Source organism: Mesoplodon bidens (assembly GCF_964165515.1).
Source record: "Mesoplodon bidens genome assembly, chromosome: 10".
Lineage (NCBI taxonomy): Eukaryota > Metazoa > Chordata > Mammalia > Artiodactyla > Ziphiidae > Mesoplodon > Mesoplodon bidens.
In genome coordinates, this window is record NC_138172.1 from 72,248,496 (window position 1) to 72,271,071 (window position 22,576).

General features: G+C 52.7%; 1 protein-coding gene across 1 annotated transcript in view; it reads right to left on the bottom strand.

The window, feature by feature from the left end:
- Positions 1 to 684: 684 nt before the first annotated feature.
- The window catches only part of LRFN2 (leucine rich repeat and fibronectin type III domain containing 2), a gene marked incomplete at its 3' end in the record, with an annotated part of 36,233 nt that continues 14,341 nt past the window's right edge, over positions 685 to 22,576 (bottom strand). The window contains exon 2 of the mRNA XM_081247038.1: positions 685 to 1,654. Within this exon, the coding sequence (XP_081103164.1) occupies positions 685 to 1,654 (970 nt within the window). The remainder of the gene's footprint in view (positions 1,655 to 22,576) is intronic.

The window sequence follows — 22,576 nt, forward strand, 5'->3', positions numbered from 1 at the left end:
CCCTTCTCCCTCTCCCGCACGTAGAGTCCCGGAAGTTACCCTTCTAGTTTAAGCTGATGTGATGGGGGTTTGAGAAGCAAAGGAAGCTGGGCCAGGGATGGGGGAGGTCACTCATCCCTCCCAAGTGTGGGGACTCTTGGGAGTAATGAGGCTTCTGGGCGGGGGACTCCAGTCTTCCCCCAAACAAACGTGCAACCCAAATCATTCCCTGCTCTTCTCAATTGGCAATGATCCCCCACCACCAGGGCTGCTGGGAACCCGCTTTCGTGTGTAAACTCTCCGTTATCCGTGTCACTGAAGAGGAGGAGTCGGGGAAGTGGAAGAAAGAAATTAAGAAATAAAAACAACACCGGAACCATCAGCAATGCAAAGCCACTTGCTTATAGGCTACATTTGTGATTAGAAAGGCAGGAACCCCGCCTTTCCAAACACTCAGGGCTTAGCCTGACATTTGAGCCATCGAGTCTGCTTTCCCTGAGCACAGCCGGATGGGCGGTGGGGGACGGGCCTGGGAAGGTGGTGTGCGTGGTGTGGTGGGGAGGGGAGGCCGTTGACAGGGAGACAAAACTGTCCCTGGATGTAAACATCACCATGGAAACGCCACAAAGACTTGTGGGTAAAGATGTTTTCCTCTTCTCTCACCCTGACAAGGTGGGAGGGAGGATGCCCACCCCCAACCCAGGCCTACACCGTGCTCTCCATCACCCACTCGGAGCTGCCAAAAGTTCCCCGAGCCCCCGCCAGGTCACTCTCCTCAAAGGGCAAGAGCATGCCGTTGACAGAGAGACTGCGCTTTGTCCAGATGTTCGAGACCCTCTGAGGGGGGCTGTAGCCACCAGGGGCGACCCCTCCCGCAGCCGCAGCCGCAAAGTCCCCCATGTCGAAGGAGTGGCTGCGTTTGGCCTTGCCCTCCACGGGCAAGGGGAGCAGGCTCCTGGCCCGGGCCGCGGGTGGCCCCAGCAGTGGCTCTCGGTCCGAGGGGTGGCCCCTGGCTGATGTCCCAGACCCTCTCCCGCCTGGAGTCCTGGAGTCCAGCAGCTCCTCCTTTCTCTGACTTTTGAGGTCCAAGGAGGCAAAGGCCCCCATCAGGCGATCAAGGTTGGGCTTGGGGCGGGGGGCAGGGGGTGGGAGCCTCCAGGGGCCCCGTCCCAGCCCTGCAGCCTCCCCGATGCCCAGGGAACTGGAGGAAGAGGAGTCGCTGCCTCGGACCAGGCCAGCGCTGAAGTCCATGAGCTCGTGGCGCACCACCACCTTGGGCGGCCCAGGGGCGGGGGCCCCGCTGGGTGCGCCGCCCAGCGCGGGGGGCGGGCCCCCATTGGTCTGCGAGTGCACGTTGCTGACGGTGGCCGCCGGCTTCCCGGCGCCCTCCTGGTTGCAGACCTTGTAGCGCACCATGAGGATGACGATGAAGACCAGCAGCGTGGCCACAATAATGCCGCCGATGACGAGGATCATGGTGCCGCCCAGGATCTGGCTGTGCATGGACTGGCACTGCGTGTAGTCAGCCTTGGTGAAGAACTGGGCACAGCCCACGATGTTGGTGGCCGTGAGCGTGGTGGCCGTGTCATCCCACATGGCCAGCACGCACAGGTCGTAGCCAGTCCCTGACACCAGGTTGTTGACCACGAAGGCCTTGTTGGAGGCTGGGATCATCCTGCGGGGGGTGGGTGGGCATAGAGGGGAGGGATGGTGAGGAACAGTAGGGTGATGGGGGGACAGAGGAGAAGTAGAAAAAAGAGAGAGGGTGACAGAGACAGGAGAGATGGAGAGGGAGAGAGAGCCACCGACGCAAGGACACAGAATGGGGCAGAGCAGAAGAGGGTGACAGGTGGAGGGACAGGAAAAGGGAGAGACGGGGAGACAAAGGGGAGGGGGAGGAGGGGGACCCGGGACCCAGGTGAGAGAACAGAGACAGGGTGGGGCGAAAAGGGAAACGAGAGAGAAAGATTCCGGGGTGGAGGGTGGAAGTGCCAGAAGCAGGTACACAGAGAAAGACACCGGCGATCAGTTGCAGGGAGCAACCCAGAAGATGTGGAAATAAAAGAAGGGAATGAGATGGGGGATAGTTGACGGTAGAGACAGTGGAAATTGGTTAGAGATGCAGGTTCAGGTAAGAAAGGGGAGAGATTCAGCAGAGAGGAGGGAGGAAGCACACGGGGAGAGGCAGAGGGAGGGACAGGAGAGGCAGAGAGATTAAAGGTGTGAAGAAGCAAAAACTGAACAAAAGGGACTCCCCACCTCCCCACTTCTGCCTTGTCTGCTGCAAATAGTCCCTGGGTCTCTGGACAGTGGGGGTGAGAGTAAGGTCGGCCCTGGCTCCTCAGCACCCTCCCAGAGGCTCGGTCCACCCCTCGTCTGTCCTGCGAGATTCCTCAGCACTGACTGAGCCTTGTTCTGAGCCTGGCGCTGCACTGAGTCACAGACAAGGACCTGCCCTCAGGGACCAACTCCAACCTCATCTCCACGTGGCTTTCTCATGCCTCGGGAGGGAGAACGCTCGCTGGTGCAGACTGGGGTCTAAGCAGAAGAAAACTGGAGGTGGAAAGGGGGGGTGTTGCTTGGAGGGGAAGGGCACGGTGCAATGCTGAAGAATGGTGGGCAACTGTTTCTCAGCGGGAGGGGCCGGGTCCTCCATCACTGCCATAGCAGGCCAGGCGCATCCAAAGACACCTGGGAAAGGGTGTCACTGGTCGGGGAGGCCTTGATTGGTCTCTCGCCTTAAGGGAGGGTCTGAGGGGCCAGCAGTCTCCCCTCACTGGGGCCCGTCACCATAGCCTGGGCCCCTTCTGCCTGGACCTTCAGGAAGCGTGGATGCAAACTGTGATCTCTCAAGTATGATGCCTTCTGGTGGCGTCCCTAGAAATGACACCTGTCTCACCCCATAAACACTCCTGCAGAAATACCTCGGCCTGAAGGTGCCACATCTCTCCCTGCAGCCTTCCCCATCTCCCTCCACTCTCAAAGAGCCCTCTGTTTTCCTGTCCCCTACTAATCCAGGGCACCATCTGTGCCTGTCAACCCCTCACACCCAGAGCCAGGCAGCTTAATTGAGATCTCAAATATGAAATACTGGAGCCTGAACACTTCCACCTGGGAACCGTGCACGGATGCTGGGACTGACAGGCAGGTATTGACAACCCGTCAGTGGGCAGCCCTGGAGGCTGCCGCCTCCCTCCTCACTCTTGGCCCGCACAGCTGCTGGGGAAGCCACATGGAAGAAATTGAGTCTGCCCCCGTCCCCATCCCCAACCCATAGCTACAGTGCATGGGGCGGAAGAGGCGGGTGGAGGAGGTCAGGGCCCAGATCCAGCATGCGCCCTGCAAGCCAGCCCCTTAGGTCTATCTGTCTCACCTGGCCATCGTGGTAATGCTGTGTCCTCATGTCACAGAAGAGGAATGGCCAAGGCTCAGAGAGGCTAAGTGATTTGCCTCAGGTCACACAGCTGGGACTGCCAAGATGAGGCAGTGGGGGCTTTAACACTAGCTTCTAGATCCACAGTCTGGTCTTATGCCTTTCCACAAACTTGGACTTCCTCATCTCAGTGAAAACTGCACCTCCACCCCGGGCCTGTGGCAGGTCAGCCACCCCCTTCCCTGGAGCAATATTCAGAGCCCACTGAGGCTGACGCTTCTCCACCAGCAGGACCTCAGTTCTGCTGGGCCAACTGCTGTGCAGAGCCCAGGGCTGCACGGGCCCACTTCCTCCCCGCTCAGGGAAGTGATGTGAGTTGGAGGGGCAGGAGCTGTGCACACCCAGAACGGTGACGATAGTAGAGCAAACACTTAATGGTAAGTGTGTTCCAGGCTCTGTTTTTGGTGTCCTACTTCTATCAACTCAGCCCTACGGCAACTCTCTGAAGCAGCCACTGTCATGACCCTTGTTCTGCAGAGGTATTAAGCAGATGTAACATGGCAGAGCTGGCATTCATTCCCAGGCAGTCTGGCTCCTGTCCACTCTGACCCGCCTTGTTCCGCCACCTCTCTGGGTCGTGAGCGATGGAAGAGCATATCTAGGGAGGAGGGGACGGGCTGGCTGCTTTATTGAACACTTGGTATGTGACAAGGGTTTCCACATTCAATATTGCATTTAAACTTCACCACAATCCCGGGACACAGGAGATGGACTCTGAGCCCAGAAATCATCTCAGTGTTTAGCCGTCTTATCCTGGGAAGCAGACCCCACTATTACTACTACAAACAGTTTAACACTAGCAAATGTTTACAGCTGATAGCAGAGGTTTAAGAAGAAATCACACGGGAGTGTGCTGGTTATTCTGCTATTGACTCTCAGGTCTGTCTTCCCTTTCATCTGCCCTCCCATGGACAATGAGGAACTACATTTCCCAGGCTCCCTTGCCTGTTCCCAGGCTCCTTTGCCTCCCAGGTAGAGCTGGCCACTGGAGGCCCCAGAGGAAGACTGGAGGGTGGGAGGAGGGGAGAAACCAGGTATTTCTTCCTTTTTCTGCTTTAAGTGGTGTCTTCCTCTCAGCTCCTAAGCCTCCTCTGTGATCCCAGCTCCAGGGACTCTACCTCCTGCCAGAGAGACCTGGATCTTAGGCTCCGACCAAACCATCTCCTCCATTACCTCCATCCTTGGGCGGGGTGGGTGGTGGCAGTGGCTTCCTGCTGTAGCTAATCTCTGTGATGTTGACCTCTCAACAATCCCATCACCTTTACCCAACCCCAGTACTGAATTCCCTCTTCTATCTGGAGTGTTCTTTGGTTTTTTTTCTCCTTACTGAATCCTAGGTGACACAAGGACATATAATTTACACAAGAAGGAAAAACTTATTTTTTCCTTGCACTTTGGGAAAAAAATATCATTACTTGATGTCAGCAGTAGCACATCTTATCTAGTAGAACCCCAGCTGGAGGAAGCACTTTGCCACCTTCTCGGAGTCACTCATCACTCTCCAAATCTACCACCTTACGTCTTTGCGTAGGGCAGCCCCTCTTCCTAGAAACCACTTATCTTTCTCCACCTGGTGACCTCATCCTTTGAGGCCTGACTCAACATCACCTCTGACCCAACCTCTGCTCTCTGCTCCCACAGCCCCCCTGCCTTCCTCTGCTAGAGCCCTTCTCGGTGGATGCCTGTGTCTCCCCGGAGGACATGGGCTGTGTCTTCACCTTTGCATCTCTGTTGCCAGTCATCATATCTGGCCTTGCGTCACTGCTGAGTAAATATTTACCCTATAGTTGAGCAGTGAATGAAAGACTGCTTTGTTAAATATTAAGGCCTGTACAAATGTCAGGGATTCTTAGTTAAATACGATAGCTGGTGACCCTTAGACACTGCCTGGTCCTGAGGATCTCTCGGGAGAGGCGTTTTCTACATCTCTGAAGCACACCCCTGACAACCTTTATGGACTTGCATGTAGATAGTGTTGGGGTGTGTGAGTGCAGATGAATGTGCGTGCATGTGTGTGAAACGACGTGTGGGGGGCATGTCTGTGTGTCTATCATTTGAGAGCCGGCTGCGTGGGTATATGTGAGCATGTGTGTGTGTGCGTGTGTGTGTGTGCGTATTGGTGTTCACTTATATATAGTACACAAAGGTTCTAGTTCCAGACAATGGTGGTCACTGCTCTGTCCCTCTTCCACCCAGCCCCCCAGAGGCTCCACGTGTCCCCTAACACTCCTGAGGGGACATCCCTTGTAACCTCTCCCAGAGACACTTGCAGACCAAGTTTGCTGTTTCCTAACTGCTGCCGTTAAAGCTACTATTTGGGGCATCTGGGAACGGAGATGGGAGAGGTTCTTAGAGTCTCCACCTGGGCCTCAGGGCAAAGCCTATGAGCTGACCACCGAAGTCTACTGTCCCCCTTTCGTGGGCTCAGTCCAGACCGCATTCCCCAGCCAACTGTGCACTTAGTGATGTCCAGGTGGTGAGTTCTGGCCAGTGGAATATGATGGCAGCAGTGTGTGCACCTCTGCGCCAGGCCTTACAAGAGCGGGAGTACTTGCCCAACTCTCCTTCCCCTCTGCTGGCTGGACCCTGGGCGCAGTGACCAGCCTTGGCCAGGCAGATGACAACACGGCCCACCCGAGGGATGCTGGAGACTGGGTGCCTGAGTCTCCACGTGAGGAAGGCCTCCTGATTAAGCCGGTAAACCGCCCTGGACTCTCAGGAGAGCGAGAAATCAAATTCTGCCGTGTCTGAGCCTTTATGCATTTGCATCCATTTGCTGTAGTCGTTGGCCTCTCCTGGCTAATCCAGGCCCCTGCAGATAGGATGAGGTGAACTTGAGGAGTCTGTTACGTGTAAATGTGACAGAGAAAAAGAGGGCGTGAATGTGCGTGTGGGTGACTGAAGAGGTGCGTGTGTCTTTGTGTAAGAGGAAGAAGTCGGTGCTGGTGTCTACACAAGAAATGCGATTCTTGACTTCCTGGACTTGTCAGCAAACGCCACCTCTTTTACCTCCAGCCTCCATCCCCCTCAGCTCCCAGCAGCACCACTTTCAGGTACCCTCCTCCTCCCCTCCCCCACCGATGATGCGCCGGCTGCCCGCTGAGCCCCGGCACTAATTTGGAGACGCCATGTCAAGCTGCCCTCACTCCACTTCCCTGGCTGTGCACCCTCATTACTGGCTCTTCACAGAATCACCAGCCTGCCAACCTCTCTGGCCGGCCATGACATCTCAGGGCACATGAAAGGGACTCATTAAACCAAGGCAAGCAGCCTGGCTCCCCAGCCTCTCCTTCTACCTGCCAGCCCCAAAGGGGCCTGTTTGCTTTCCTGCACAACTGCAAGGGAGCTGAGGAGACGTGGCTGGTTCTATCTGGCGTACGATTCATTGAGTGCGTACTATAAGCCCGGCACTTGACAGGCTGGGTCTCTGATTCTGCACACTGACTCTATGAGGTAGGAATAATTATCCCCACACTACAGATGAAGAAACTGAGGCTCAGGCAGATCGGTCACCTGCTCAAGGTCACACAGCTGGAAGGCGGCTGAGCCAGTGTTGTTAGCCAGGGCTTCCAGGCCACCAAGCATGGTCTTCCCTATACTGTATTAGCGTGAACTGAACTGAGCAGCATCAGATCGTAGCAGGAAGCAAGTCTTAGAGTCAGGGTAACTGTTTGACAGCAATTAAAAACCCCAAACAGAAACATGTATTACTACAAAGGCAGCTAACATTTATTGAACACACTATATGTCAAGCAGTGTTCTGAGTACTCTACCTGTATTAACTAGTTTAATCCTCACAGCAACTCTATGAGGGAGGTAGTATTATTATCCCCATTTTACAGAAGAAGAAATCGAGGCTCAGAGAAGTTAAGTGATTTGCCCAAGGTCTCGTAGAGAGAATGTGTGTGCCTAGCCAAGATTTGAAGCCAGCACTGTCAAATTATTTCAATAAATGCTCTTGATAACCCTGGGAAGTACCTTTCGGAATTATGCTCCCCATTTTAGAGACAGGTATTAACTGAAGTACCCCCTATAGCTAATTAGGGGTAGAGATGAGAGTCCCATGAGGGTTGTTTTGCTACCCCTGAATGCTCATGGGAAGTCTGCAGGAAGTGAGGGAGCTATGTGGATGTCTGTGGGCAGTTTTCCCACGGAGGGAGCTGTCAGTGCAATGGCCCTGAGGCAGGAGCCATGAGGAGGCCGGTATGACGGAAACAGAGTGAGGGAAAGGGAGAGCGGTAGGAAATGAAGTCACCAAGGTGGTAGCCGGGAGCCAGGTTCTAGAGGCCTTGCAAACACATTGTGTCTTGTGTGCCAACTCTGAGGATTTGCTGGGTGCCAGTTTGGAGAAGGATTCTGAGGCTGTGTTCAAACTCAGTGGGACAGAGTGCTATGGATCTGGAAGAATCTGTTTTGTATTTGTTGTTTCTAGTCTCAGGATCAGAGAGCCGTTAGAGAGAAGTACGGGAAATACCGGTACAAGTGGTAGAATCCCCTCTTCTGGTTTTGGTGCCAGAGGCTGGACTTCCCTGAATGCACGGCCCTGAGTGATAACAGGGGAAGGCCCATGGCTGCTCTTCAGAGCAGGATTACCATAGAGCTGGCGTGACTCAGTGAGGGCTCCAAGAATCCGGAGCCTCTCATTAACTTCTGAGACAGGCCAGGGGCCCGGGGCCAGGCTCTGTCGCTGCCCTACTGCTTGTGCCCCTCCTGAGAACATGGGGCTCCCTTGGGTGCCCTGAGACACTCTGTCTTATTGGCGATGACTTTGCCCCATCAGCAAGTAAAGGAGGCACATTCAACGTGACTGACATTCTGAGGCAGAGAACCCCAATATCCATCCCTACAGCCCTCAGAACAGCAGGCAGGGTGGGGATCAAAACTCTTGGTTGCATTGGCCTCTGGATGAACCCTCTTGCTCCCCTCCCCCCACCTCTCCTCTGCCAGCAGCCAGAGGGATCCTGTTAAAACCCAGATCAGACCAAGTCCTTCCTCTGCTCAATGCCCCCAGTGAGGCCTGTCTCACGTAGTCAAAGTCCTGACGTGGCCCCCAGACCCCTTGTGACCTGCCTCTCACCCCTCCGAGTTCCTCTCCTCCTACTTACCCTGCTCACTCTGCACCAGTCACCTGGCCTCCCTGCTGTTCCTCAGGGTGTTGCCAAGGGTGCTCCTGCCACAGGGCCTTTGCACCACCTGTTGCCCTTGCCTGGATGCTCTTTCTCCAGATGTCCATATGCTCTCTGCCTCACCTCTTTCAATTCTGCTCCAACGTCACCTCCTCTGACCGTCCCGTTTAGCACTGAGGGCTTCCCCCGTCTTTACCTTGACCCCCCAGCCCCTTACTCTGTTCCATCTTTTCCCATTACACTTTTATTGCCTGACAGACACTATCATTTGCTTATTTACTAGGCCTCCTGTTAATTCTCACTCTCTCTCTCCTTCCACTCCTAAGAGCAGGCTTTTTTGTCTGCTTTGTTCCCTGACGTTTCCCCAGCCTTTAGAACAACACTCGGCACACAGTAGGCCCTCAAAAACATTCTGTAAGGCAGGTGAATGAAATGAATGTCCTGTACCGGCACTGTCCAATAGTAGCCATACGTGGCCTTTTAAATTGAACTTCAAACTAATTAAATTTAAATGAAATTAAAAACTCAGTTCCTCAGTCACGTTAGGCACACTTCAAGGGCTCAGTAGTCACATGTGGCCAGCGGCTGCCACACTGGACAGTGCAGCTGGGGGGCAGCCCACCATCTCAGAGTTCTACTGGCCAGGGCTCTTGTTATGCCCTCTGGCAGGTAGTAGGAATCCTGCCATTTCCTATGTGATTCCTGGCACCCCAAACAGATGGGCCAGGCTGGGGAGGCTTGTCCAGCTCCGGGACAGCCCCCGCACCAGGACAATTGGTCTTGAAGTCTTCGGTCCGGACCCCTGTGCTCTCTATCTTCCCAGGCGTTCTCTCCATGATGCTGGACAGCTTCATCCCTTCTTTTTGGTTCTTCCAGCTTCCCTCAACTCCTGGGGCCTCCAAGTTCAGTGGGGTCTCTCTGGGGCTCCCCCAGGCCTGACTCAAGCTCGTCTGCCCTCCAGGAGTGCTCTGACTCTCCACCTCCCACTCAGCCTGTGGTCCAGCCCCTTCCCAAGACTCTGTCCTGTGGCAGTACCACCTCCCTTTACCCACGGTCCAAAGGCTGGGCTAGCCCTGGGCCTAACTGAGGCTTCGGGCCCCTCTGGTCCTCCGTTGCTATACCCTGTTCCTGCTTTTCCACTTCCCATCTACTAGTTACCCTTGTACTTCTGTTGTGTTAAGTCTCTATTAAGAAAACTCCCTGATAAATCCAATCACCATGATGAATGTCACCCCTCTCAGGAACAGTGACCATCAGAAAGAGAGGCGGCAGAGGGCAGTGGTGAGGAGCACAGAGTCTCGAGCTACACTGCTGGGGTCAAACGCTGGGTCTGCCTCTTCCTAGCAGTAATCACTTACCGTGGGCCATTCCTTTACCTGTCTGTGCCTTAGTTTCCTAGAAATATCCTATTTCTGGAAAAAATGGGGCATTTATAATCTCTGCTCTATAGGGTTATTATGAGATTTGAATGACTCATGACTCATAAGGAACCCAGGTCAGTGTCTGGCACACAGTAAACTCCACTGGAGGGTTGGTTATATAAAGGGTGGGTGATGCTGAACTAAAAGTAATGTATCTCTGATAGTGGACATCCAGGCCTCGAGGGTCTGTGGCTGGCAAATCTCATGCAAGCTAGACCCTGGGAGATGTGAGCAGCACCTGGATCCTGGCTGGGCTGATAGGAGACATCGTGGCTTCAACATTCACAGCAGCAGGACATGTTCCCCACTGCGTGTGGCCCCAAAAGTCTTTTTCAGAAGAAACGTGGTGACAGTGTTAGTCCAGCCGTGGCTGAGTGAATGAAGGGATTACTGGAAATTCAGCCAAGCCCCAGCAGGCTGCCTCTCCACTCATCTCCCCAGAGTAAGGGCTTACCTGGTGACAGGTGAGAATCTGACCTGGGGAGGCCCTGCCTTTGCTCCCTGACTCGGGAAATGTGACAGATCAAGTTGCCTGGCAAGGGTTTGGGAAATCGCCAGCCCCCATGTTTGGCTGGGACGACAGTACCAGGAGTAAGTTCCATCCTGTTCCATGGTGCTCCTTCATCAGGGGGATAAAGCCCGGAGAGAGAGTGTGAGCCTGGGACTGGACCACCAGGGTTCAAAGCCCAGTGCCATCGCTTACCGGCTGTGTGACCTTGGGCAAGCCACTTAACCTCTCTGTAAAGGGGGACAGATGATAGGGCCTCCCTCACAGAGTTGCTCTGAGGACGAAATGAGTCAGTGCCTGTAATTTAAACCATGCCTGGTCCATCGCGAGCTTAGCATATGCAGTGATTCTGACGGAGGGAGTCATCTGGCCCCAACAGGGATGGAGATGAATACCGCAGCATGAGGTTAGATTAAATACGGGCTAGTGAGGCAGGTACCCAGCCCAGCTCAGGGACCAGCCAGCTGAGCTCTGGCAGCCTGTCTCTTCTGCTGGCCCCAGCCTACCCTCCAGCCTAGCACTTCTCTGGCTGACCCACCAAGATGATGCCGGCTCTTTCTAGTTCTCCCTGTGCCATCTCCACTCGCAGACCACAGGAAAGCCGGGTTGAGGGGGCCCATCGACCTCCTGGCTGTCAGCGCTCCACTCACACACTTCCAGGGACACGCCAGGCAGCCCCCCATCCCCCAGCTTCACGCATCTCCGAGCTGCTCAGAATCCCTGCTCACGTTGCTATGGTCTGACGGCTGCTGCTTGGTCCCACTGGCCCCAACTCAACCCCACAGAGACACCCAGGACAAGGCATTTCTTTCTTGAACACATTTCAGCGCTTCCCAAATTGTGCACCAGCTCCCTCACCACCCCCCCTTGAGTTTCCACTTCTCCAGAGTGAACATTTCCATTCCTTCCCACCATCTTTTCGGGACACGCTTTCCAGCTTGCCTCGCAGCGACCCCTCACCGATCACACGCCAATCTGTCTTTGGCCCTCCTCTGTGTGTATGGGGGTGGTGGGCGGGGTCTGAACCAGAGAACAGAGTCACATTCCCCCAACCAGACATCCTGCCTCTCCTGAGGCCCCCCCACCCAAGACAACACGGGACCTTCTGGAAGCTGCATCGCCTTGGTGGCTCACACTGAGCAGGTGGCTAATGGAAACACCCTGTGATTTCCCCAGGGCTGCAATTAAGCCACGTTGCTCCCATTCTGTCCCCTAAAGCAACGTTTCTACCATCATAGGCTGAGTCGACCCAGGCGAGGTCCCCTCCCCTCATCAGGCCTTTTTCTCTCTCTGTATATCTTTATCTCTCTCTCTGTTTCTCCTCATCCAAGTATCTATGGATGTGGACCTTTTTCCTGCATCTAATTGTCCTTAGCTCCCAACCCCCAAGGATTGGGCGGGCACGTCACAGGAAAAAAAAAATGTGGGGTTTGGGATTTGACAGAAATCTCTCTTTGAAGGCTGCTTCTGCCCCTGACCAACAGTGTGACTCGGGGTCAGTTTTTCCTCTCTCTGAACCCAATTTCCTCATGTATGAAATGGAACTAGCGGTCCCAACCTCCTGTGCTGAATACGAGACATTAAGTGTGCTGGGGAAAACATGACTGCCCTCTCCTCTCCCTTCCCAGGGCCATTCAGTACTCCTGTGATGACGACGATGGCCACGGCCACGATCGATTGTTGCCATTTATCTCCTCAAGGAGCTGAGAAAAGCTTGCTCAATAACAATTCCTCACTTACAGAAGAAATGCAGAAGGTGTCAGACCAATTATACCTCATTGTAAACATAGGAGTGAACAAAATGAAGATTCCCCACCAGCCGCCTCCAAACGCACTAGAACCACCGGCAGACGCCAAATCAGTGCCACCCAGTGATGTACCTGATCAGACAACTCTGCCCAGTTAGCAGATCCATAATTTCCCAGGGGCACCACGCAGGGGCAAAGTCACCTGTGGCACCAACTCCTTAAAACTGCTATGATGGTGCTCACTTCAGCTGCACACATACTCAAATTAGAATGATGTAGAAGAGATTAGTATGGTCCTTGCCCAAGGATGACATGCAAATTCGTGAAGCATTCCATATTTTTATGAAATTCTGACACATGTTACAGCTTGGATGAATCTTGAGGACATTATGCTAAGTGAAATAAGCCAGAAGCAAAAGGACAAATATTGTGTGTTTCCCCTTATATGAGGTACCAGAGTGGTCAAATTCATAGACTGAAAGTAGAAGAGTGTTTGCCACGGGGAGGAGGAAATGAGGAGTTGGTATCGGATAGGTACAGAGTTTCAGTCCGCGATGATGCAAGAGTTGTGAAGATGGATGGTGGTGATGGTTGCACACAAATGTGAATATACTTATGGCCCCTGCACTGTACCCTTAAAAATGGTTAAAATGGTAAATTTTATGTTATGTATATTTTAGCACAACAACAAAGTGGCCAAAAAGATGTTATCACAAAGCGAATGCTGCCAGGCGGGCAGGAAGAGGAGAGCTTGTTGGTGTCATTTGTCACTTCAGTGTGGCTGATGCACACTCAGGTGCAGTCACCACTGGCAGGGACCTTGTGGTTCTGTTGTTGCCAGGCTTGGTTGGCCCAGTCAGGTCAGGGGAGGGCACAGGGTGGGGCAGAGTGGCCCCCTGGCCACCTGCTTGCTCTTTTACATCTGTCCTGTGTTGAAGAACAAGGCAGCTTCAGAGCAGAACTTGGTACACACCAAATGCATGCAAAGAGGTTTCAAAAGATAAAGCATGGTGGTTCCCAGCATCCGCTGCACTGTCAGCTGGATCTGGGTTCAAATCTCACTCTGCCACTGACTGACGAGTTGTGTGACCTGAGGCAGATTATCTAACCCTCTCTGTCTTAGTTACATAGAATGCTAGTACCTACTTTGTAGGAATAGTGTCAAGATTAAATGAGGTAAAGTGTGTCAAACATTTGGCAGGACTCCTGGCAATAAATCAGGGAACAGCAGACACAAGGTTTTGTTTGAATGACAATGGTGACGTCAGTGATGACCCTTGATAGAAAAACTCAAGATGAAATGAAGTCCTCAGTCATCTCATGGACGGGTTTTGGGGCCCTGCCTTTTCCCCCAGTTCTAATCCCCTCCCTCTATCAGATCAGAAGCTCCTTGACGAAGGCAACTTTATCACCCCCCAGGTAAGTTTGTGCTATGGTGTAAAAAGCTTATTGACTGTGCAACGTAGGTAAGTCACTTCATATCTCTGAGCCTCACTCAGTTTTCTTGCCTGCAAAATGGGTTAGTAGTATTGATCCTATGGCAACTTGTGAAACTTAAATACAGTGATATTTGTTCAGTACTGAGTATAGTGCATGAGCTATATTTGTGCAATAAAAAGCAGCCATCAGTAAAAACTAACACAACATTTTAAATCAACTATACTCCAATAAAAAATTTAAAAAAAATAACAGTAATCAGTATTACCTTTAGTAACTTGGCAATAAGTGATTCTCTGTGCTGTTTCTTAAATAAACCTCAGAATTTATTGAAAAACAAAAGCAGCCATGATGATACGTGGATTAGGTGTCTGAAGATCAAGTTCAAATCCTAGCCCTGACAGCTGCTAGCTGAGGGATCTTGAACCGGGAGATTGTTGGGAAAACCTACCAAGCTCCTTGGATGCACTTAGTAAAGTGCTCACAAAGTTGAGGTGTCATTTTTTATAATGGGGACCCTCAGAACCCCTGCATGAATGAGAGACTGAGAAACTGACAGGCACCTCCCTGAGGGCGTCTCCAAGCTGCAAGCCTGGAGGCTGGACTCCACGACTAAGAGGCCTGCCCGACTTCCGGCTCGCTAAGCTGCAGCGCCAGAGTGCCTGCTGCCCGAGGAGAGACGCCCTTTCCAGCTGGTGGTCTGGAGGAGCCCGCTTAGCACTTCTCCAGCCTGTGTTTCTGCTGGTCCTGCCCTGGACACCTCTGCCTCTAACAAGCAGGCTGGCCGGGATGGGACGAATCAGGCCAGGAGAGAAACAACCTCTCAAGTGAGACCTCATTGGGCAGTGGGGAGGTCACTGTCCAGTCAAGTGGATGGAGGAGCAGAGCTGTCCCCACCCACCAAATAGTCTCAAGTTCAGCTGGATGGACAAGGCTCTAACCCTGGCTCTCTCATGGAATTGCTGTGTGACCTTGGGCATGTCACTTTCCTCCTCTGTGCTTCAATGTCCAATTCTGACATTGTAGAATTCCACAAGAATATCACCAGGAGAGGGGTGACAGGAGCAAGGGAGAGGCAGGAGGGGGGAAGGCGAGGCACAGCCATCAAAGAGCTGTGGGAGTTCGGGCACCAGGTCCCCAATTCTGAGCACACATGGGATTTGGCAACAGAGTGACTGGGGCTCTGGGCTTAAATCCTGACTCATAACTTATGGGCTGCATAAGCTTTACCCCAGTACTTAACTCCCCAGAACTTCAGTCTTGTTTGTAAAAGCAGTCTGCCAACCTAATTTGCAGAGTCATATGAGGATTAGAAATAAAGTATGGAAAGCACTGGCATATGATATATACTCAATAGACCATATATGTATCTAGTGAATGCTTACCTACTTTATCATCTATCATCTATCTATCATCTGTCCATATCTATCTATCTATCTATCTATCTATCATCATAGTTTTTATAGAGAATACTAACACTATCCAACCCACCCATCTCCCAGAAGGACCTCTGGCAGTGGCGAAGGTGAACTATCTGGGGGGAGTGGTGGGTTGCCTGGGGGTTGGCACTTTGTGCTGAGTGGGAAGGTAAGTTTCACTGTGGAATTCCTTCATTTGTCAAGAGCTTTCAGGTGAGGCTGGCCTGGTCTAGAGGTGCATCGTCCTGGTTTTAACTGGGAATAACTGAAAGCAGTATTGTTGCCCTCCCCCTCCCCCACCCCTCCTCAAGCCTGGGGCAGCAGCTCCTGTGGGGACAATGAGCCCCTAAATGTGCTTCAGCGTCCCTGGAGGATGGCCCTGGGGGTGTGTGATCTTAGTATGGAAGTAATCATGTCAGTAAATCTAATGTGAGTAAATCACAGACTTAACATCCGTAACTTTCTGGTGGTCTCTCCAGCACTGTATATTGGGGTGCATGGGTCTGAGGCTCCAGAAATTGGTTCGCTTTCCTCCCTCTTCTGGTACAGCCTGGGAGGGGTGTCGCTGGGCTGCAGAGGGGGCAAAAGGTGGTTGAGCAGCCTGCCCCTCTCCCACCCACACAGGCGGGATGGAGGCTGAAGCCCGGCGGGGGAGCTGTGTGTGTGTCCACTGACTGGTGTGTATGTGTGTAGGTGTGTTGTGTGTGTGTGTGTCTACTGACCAGACTAGAAGCATCATTGGTGTGTGAGTAGATGAGAGGAGGGTGTTGGCTTGAGGCTGTGAGCCTCTGTGAGCATTTAAAGGAGGTGAGAGTTTGAATGAGTCAGAGCCTGGAGAAAACACCCTCCAGGGGCCCGCAAGGCTCCTCGTGGTCTGGCCCCACTACCTCCCTGCCCCGTCTCCTGGACTCTGCCCCTCGCTCTCTCCCGCTGCTGCGGCCACCCTGGCCCCTGTTGCTCCTCAGACATGCTCCAGCCTTGAGGCCTCGCCCCGGCTGGTCCCTCTGCCTGAAATGCCCTTCCCATAGACCTCTGTTTGGCTCACCTCCTTCAAGTCTCGGTCCTGACTCACCTTCTCAGTGAGGCCCCCTGGGCCACCCTATTTAATATTGCAATTTGCCCACCCCCTCCCCCAGCCCCTTACCCTGCTCTGCAGGTTCCTTTTGGCATAACACTGATTTTCTCCCCTCACCTCTATAATTTGCCCAGTTATCATGCTTGTTGCCCATTTCTCCCACGAGGACGAGGATCTCCAGGTGTTCTGTTCACTGATGCATCCCGAGCACCCAGAACAGTAGCATTTATTTGACGGCATATTTGCCTCTAGTTCCTCATTTGTAACACGGGGACAATAAGAGAAGCTATCCACTTCAGAGAGTTGTTGGGCAGATTAAATGAATGAATACATAAAAGCACCAAGAACAGTGCTCGGCACACAGCTTAATACGTTAGCTGTCGTTACTACACTCCATTACTGCTTGGGAGGTGGAATTGAGTGAGTGATCCATGTGAGGGATCCAGCACACCGGCAGTCACACAGGGGTGAAGGTGCTTACTAAATGCTTCTCGCTTCACTCCCACCCCACCCCTTAAAAATTCCCAGGAAGGGGCTTCCCTGGTGGCGCAGTGGTTGAGAGTCCACCTGCCGATGCAGGGGACACGGGTTCGTGCGCCGATCCGGGAGGATCGCACATGCCGCGGAGCAACTGGGCCCGTGAGCCATGGCCGCTGAGCCTGCGCATCCGGAGCCTGTGCTCCGCAGCGGGAGAGGCCACAACAGTGAGAGGCCCGCGCACCGCAAAAAAAAAAAAAAAAAAAAAAAAAAATTCCCAGGAAGGAAAATTCCCTGACCTCTTCCCTGAACCCGTATTTTTGGGCCCTCTTTGGGTTAGGAAGTTAGTTATCAGTAAATTTACTATCTGTTTGGGTTTTGTTGTTGTTGTTTGTTTTTTATCAAAGGAGGAAGCAAGCAAGAACCCAGCCTGCCCCACCCTGGGCTGCATAGCTCCCGGGTCCTATAGGTAGTTAATAGCATGTGACTAACAAGCACATCGTTTGCTGAGTGTGATAGCAGCTTGGACTACGCGGCACCTGAGCCCAGGAGCCGGGTGCCCAGACTCTTCTCCCAGCTCTGCAACCCCTGATAGGCTGGATGACTGGGGCACGTCCCATCCCCAATCCGAGTCTCTGCTCTTCCCTGGTAAGGGGTTGGGATTAGACCATTGCTAAAGTCTTTCCAGACCCATCTGTTCATGTGATTTTTATGGAGCACCTGTTATGTGCCAGTGCTGCTAGAGGGGATACAGCAGTGAGCACAGGACACAAGTCCTTGTCCCGTGAAGTTGACATTCTGGGCGGGGGAGGGGAGGGTGGACAGTAAACGATTAACACAATTGGTAAATTATGTACTATGTTAGAAAGTGGAGTGTGCTATGGGAAAAAGAAAAAGCATAGCAGATTAAGAGAAGGTGAAAGGGTCTGGGCGTGGGGAGGGCAGGCTCAGCTCCATGTGGGCTGGTCAGGGATAACCTCCTTTAGCGGTGACATTTGAGGTGAAGGACATCTTACATTCCAGGAACCTACCAATCTCTGTGATTCTCTATTCCGTTTGGGGTCCCCTGGAGTCCCCATCTCTTATTTTCTCTCCTCTGAGCACACTGAGCCCCAGTTTGCCCAGTGGGTGATGGGGCCAGAAGACAGATCAGCCAAGTCCCCAATGGTGGTGAGTGATTTATCACTGTCTTTATTCACACTCCAATATTTCAAAGCTCCCGTGGCTCTGATGGAATAAATATGACCTTTTATTCTTCACTTCGCTTAAGACTCAGCTGCGATCTATCGGCTGCTCCCTCCACTGGCCGTCTGTGAGCCAGGGAGCCCCATGGCTGTCCGAGATTCATGGCACCACCTCCCAGCCCCACGCCCTGCCGGCCCCTAGGCACTGGGCCTGGGCCTTGCTTGGCTGAGGAAGCAGCAGCCACGGCAGCTCTGGGGGACCACGGCTTATTGAGGGCAGAGACCAAGCCATAAATCTCCCCCCTCTCCCCTGAGCAGCCCCCATCACTAAGGTTGAATCCATGACCTGGGTTTCATTTCAGTCCTGGGAGAAGGCAGCCATGGGAAGGCCAAGCAGCCACGGTTCCAAGGGCAAGTCATACATTAGAACGCCAAGGGCACGGCCATCAGTTTCCTCAGCATGGAGAAGGGACGAAAAGGTATCAGCCTGCCTGCCTCAGATGGAACCCTCCAGGCCCTTCCGGCAGCCGAGGCCTCCTGCTTTCAGAGAAGCCTGGTTTTTCTTGTCAGACACCACCAGCACTCCTAGAAGTTCTTCCACTTGTCTAACAGAGACCCACCCCTGCAGCACCCGCCTCTTTCCTCTCGTTTCCTCCTTATGTGTGGACGGTGGGTGGGATGGGATGGTCTGGTTCATACTTCCCCTGCTTCCTCATGGTAGTCTGAGTGACACGGGCTGCTGGTCTGGGTTCGCTAATAGATTAGGTGGCTGGGAAGGGGCGGCTAGACAGTCTAGAAAAGAAACGCAGTCACTGGCCTCTATTTTGAACACACCACCTGTGACCCTAAGATACCATCTTGCTCCTGTCCATCCTAACTCATGTCCTGGGAGGAAAAGGAGGGGTCAGGAGCTCTCTGGAGCACAGCCAACCTGGGTTTGAATTCTGGCTCTGCCACTTCCAAGCTGGGAGAACTTGGGCAGCTTACTTACCCTCTCTGATCCCAGAGATTCCTACCCTGCAAAGCGCCCATAATAGTCCCAGCTGTCTCCCAGGGGTTGTGCGCATGCTCGATGCGGGAGGCGGGGGCGGGGGGGGGGGTGGGACGACACACAGAGCAAGCATTCAAATGCTAAATGTGTATTATCAAGGTCTCGAGGTGCAGACTCTAGAGCCAGCCCACCTGGGTTCAAATCCCAGGTGGGTTACCTTGGGTAAGCTTCTTAACCTCTTCAGGCCTCAGTTTTCTCATCAGGATAATAACATCTCATGGGGATGTTGCAAGAATTAGATGAGCCAATAAATGGAAACCACTTAGAAGAGCACCTGGCATGTAATCATTTCTCAGAAAGGTCGGCTCTTATTATCATCACCATTACTGGAGGAGAAACCATCTGCAATCGCTTGGCACTTCTGACCTAAGCCCCATCAATTAGTTTTGTGATTTATAATCCACCAACCTCCAACCAAGTTTATAAAGGGCCTTGCAACATAAAAACACATATAAAGCGAGACGAGTAAATTCTTAAAATGTGTTATGGCAGATCATGAGTCCGCAAGAAGGCTTGAACTAGAGGACCCCAGGATGTTTGCTGTGATGTCCAAACAGTAACCTCACTTATAACCCCCGCATACCCACCAGGTTGCCACACAGTGCTGGGCCACTTCATCTTGGGAAGAGCCTAGGGAGGAGGGGGCATGATGGCCTCAGAACATGTGAGGGGAGTGGCTTAGTTAGGGCCACCCTTTCAGTGTGGGACTTGGACCAGAGGAGGCCAGTGGGGCTGAGGCTGCCTTCAGATGAGGAGCACCCCCGGCCCATGAGGAACTGCCCCAGTCTACTTTGCTCTGGTCAGGCCACATCCAGCATACTGCCCACAGCTGGATCCCACACATGCAGAGGGATGGCACAACCTGGTACACATCTGAGGCAAGGGACCAGGAGATGTGCCACAGGACACACCCCAGGTCCCTTCCTGCTCCAGGGACAAACATGACAGCCCTTTACCTGTAATCCCTCCTGTGTCTCTTCATTGATTGCCCTCCTACTTGACCTTCTGGGTCACCTCCAGGAAGCCTTCCCTGACCACCCCAGGCTCTCATAGGCTCGCTCACACAGCTTATCACAGCTGTAGTATATGAATCAGTGACTACACAAGTACCTAGTCCTTTAATGCCTGTCTCCCTGGGAAATGCAAGCTGTAGGAGGGCAGGGTGTCCCATTCTCAGCTGTCTTCCCCATGAGTGGCCCAGACCCAGCAACATAAATACCTCTTGAAAGACTAAAAGTAAAAGGCAAAAATGGACGGTGGCAGGGAGGGAAGATGTTGCATCTGAAAAAAACAGCACTAGGTGAACCATGAGAATTATCTGCAAAAATTAAATAGACATAGTATGGAAGAAGAATGAGTTTTATTCCTGATGAGAATGAAGACAGAAACTAAGCCTAGGAGGTAGAGGGAGATGGAGTTTGGGGCCTGTAAGAAAAAAACTTCTTAGCTTAAAGGCACCCAGCAGTGGTCTGGGCTCTTGAATAAAAAAGAGGGCAGGTTCCTGTGTCTGGAAGTTATCCCCACGTGGGGCCAGTCAGCATGCCAAGGAGGTGGTAGGAGTGGGGGTGATCAGTAGGAAGGGTGGTGGGCATCATGATTCATGAACAAAGGAGAGGGCTGGCCTGGATGACTTTGAGCTGTCCCCTTTTCACTCTGGACTTTTTTCAGTCTATGAGAGTAGCAAGAACTAGGCCCATTTTAAAGATAGAACAACAGGGTCACAAGAGAGTTTTAACAAATGAACAGCTGAATTGGTCCCCAGACCTTGGCTTTTCCTCCCTCTCCCTGAGCTCTCTCAAGCCCTTGGCAATGTGTCCACACAAGGGAACTAGGCTTTGAGGATGCCTGATGACCCCTTCCTGACCCCCTCTCCCTCCTCCTGTTAGAGCCTCCACTGTGCCCTCCATCGTGTCTGCATCCTCTGTTGGCCAGTCCCAGAGGAAACCACTTGAGTATCTCCCATGACAAATGCAAAGAAACACATCTCTAATGGTGGATTTCAGATCTTCGGATCTTTTGTGAAGGCAGTATTTTTGGATGGGATTCTATTCCTAGGCCCACTCTAGGCAGGACGAGGGAGACTGGAGTTTGGGTCTGGACCTGGGCAATCCTTTCCCGACCTCAGGCACTCACTTCTTCTGCAGGACAGAAGCTTCTTTCCAGCCCTCCTGCCTGAGGGAAAGGACTGCTGAACACCAGCCTAGCCAACCTGAGAATTTTCAAAGCCTCCCTGTTCCACTCAGACCTTCTTTAGATCGATAGTCAAAGCTTGGTGGAAAAGCAGCATTGGGAACCAGCCCTTGGCACTGGCTCATAAACGGTGGCATTCTGACGGGTGGTAAAAATATCTCTCTGGTGTTCAGTGCTGGCTGCCGCCACCATCTCAGCTTCTAAGATCCTGTCTCCATGCCCAGGACCTCAGCAGCCTCCGCACCTGTCCACACACACACCCCAGGAGACAGAACACAGGTCACCCAGCCCCTGACCACTGGCCACCCTCACACCCACAAATGCCACCCCAATTGTTGCAGCCAGGCACCAGCAAAAAACGCTCTTAAGAGCCACTAGAGAGGGAGATGTAGTCTCAGAAATACTGCAGCACATTCCTAATGAGCTAATTAAACAAGAACATAAATAATTACTCCCTATCAGAGTGAGAGGACTTGGGGGGAGGGGGGGTGATGACTGAGGAGCTGGGACAGTGATGGGTGAGCTGTGATGCTCTGGAGGGGGAGATGGGAAACTCCTCTCCACTGCGGCTGTGGGTTGGGCCTCAGGGAGGTTCCCGGGCCAGGGAGATGGAGCCCCAAGGAGTCTGCCAGAAACATCATCACAAAATGCCGCTTTGTTCCCTACCTGGGTATTTCCTGCTCACTCACGTGCCCACGCCCTGACCTCCCTCCACCGTCATAACAAGCCCAGATGGGAAATTTTGGTGGAAGGGGTCGTTCCCCCCATTTTATGGATGCTGACATGAAGGACCAGGAGGGTCTCAAGACATTGCTAAGACCCCTGAAACCGTCCTGTACCTGGTCTCCCTGCTTCCACCCCTGCCCCTATAGTCTCTTTTCCACCCAGCTGCCAGAATCTTCTTTCTTAGTCACATCATGCCACTCTCCAGTCTTCAACCACCCAACAGCTCCCATCCCATTCCAGATAAAGTCCAAGGCCTCGCCATGGCCTATGAGGCCCTACGTGATGCAGCCCCATCCAGTTCTCTAACCTCATTCACTGTCACCCTTCCTCCAGACTCACTGGAGTCTTGCTGCGTCTCCAGCATCCTACCCTAAGGGCCTTTGCACTTGCTGTTTCCCCTGAATGGCTCTTCCTCTCACTCCATTCAGGTCTCTGTTCCAAACTGACTCTTTAGAGAGGTCGTCTCTGACCACCCATGTAAAACAGCAGCTCCCCAGTCTCTGTCTCCTTACACTACTTATCTTTCTTCCTAGTGCACATTAAAATTTTTTCATCCCTCTCCTCCATAAGAATGTAAGCTTCTTGTAGACAAGGACTTCGCCTATCTTGTTCTAACCCTATGGTCTTGACTAGATTCTACCCCAAAGCAGACACAATATAAGTATTTACTGATTGAATAAATAAAAGTCTAGATACCAAAAGTCAAAGTGTGGTTTGTGCCTAGACTATCCAGTTCCAGATCCAGAGTTTCTCCACCACAGGTCATTTCTCCCCTCAGAACTTGACCATGGCTCCCCACTGCC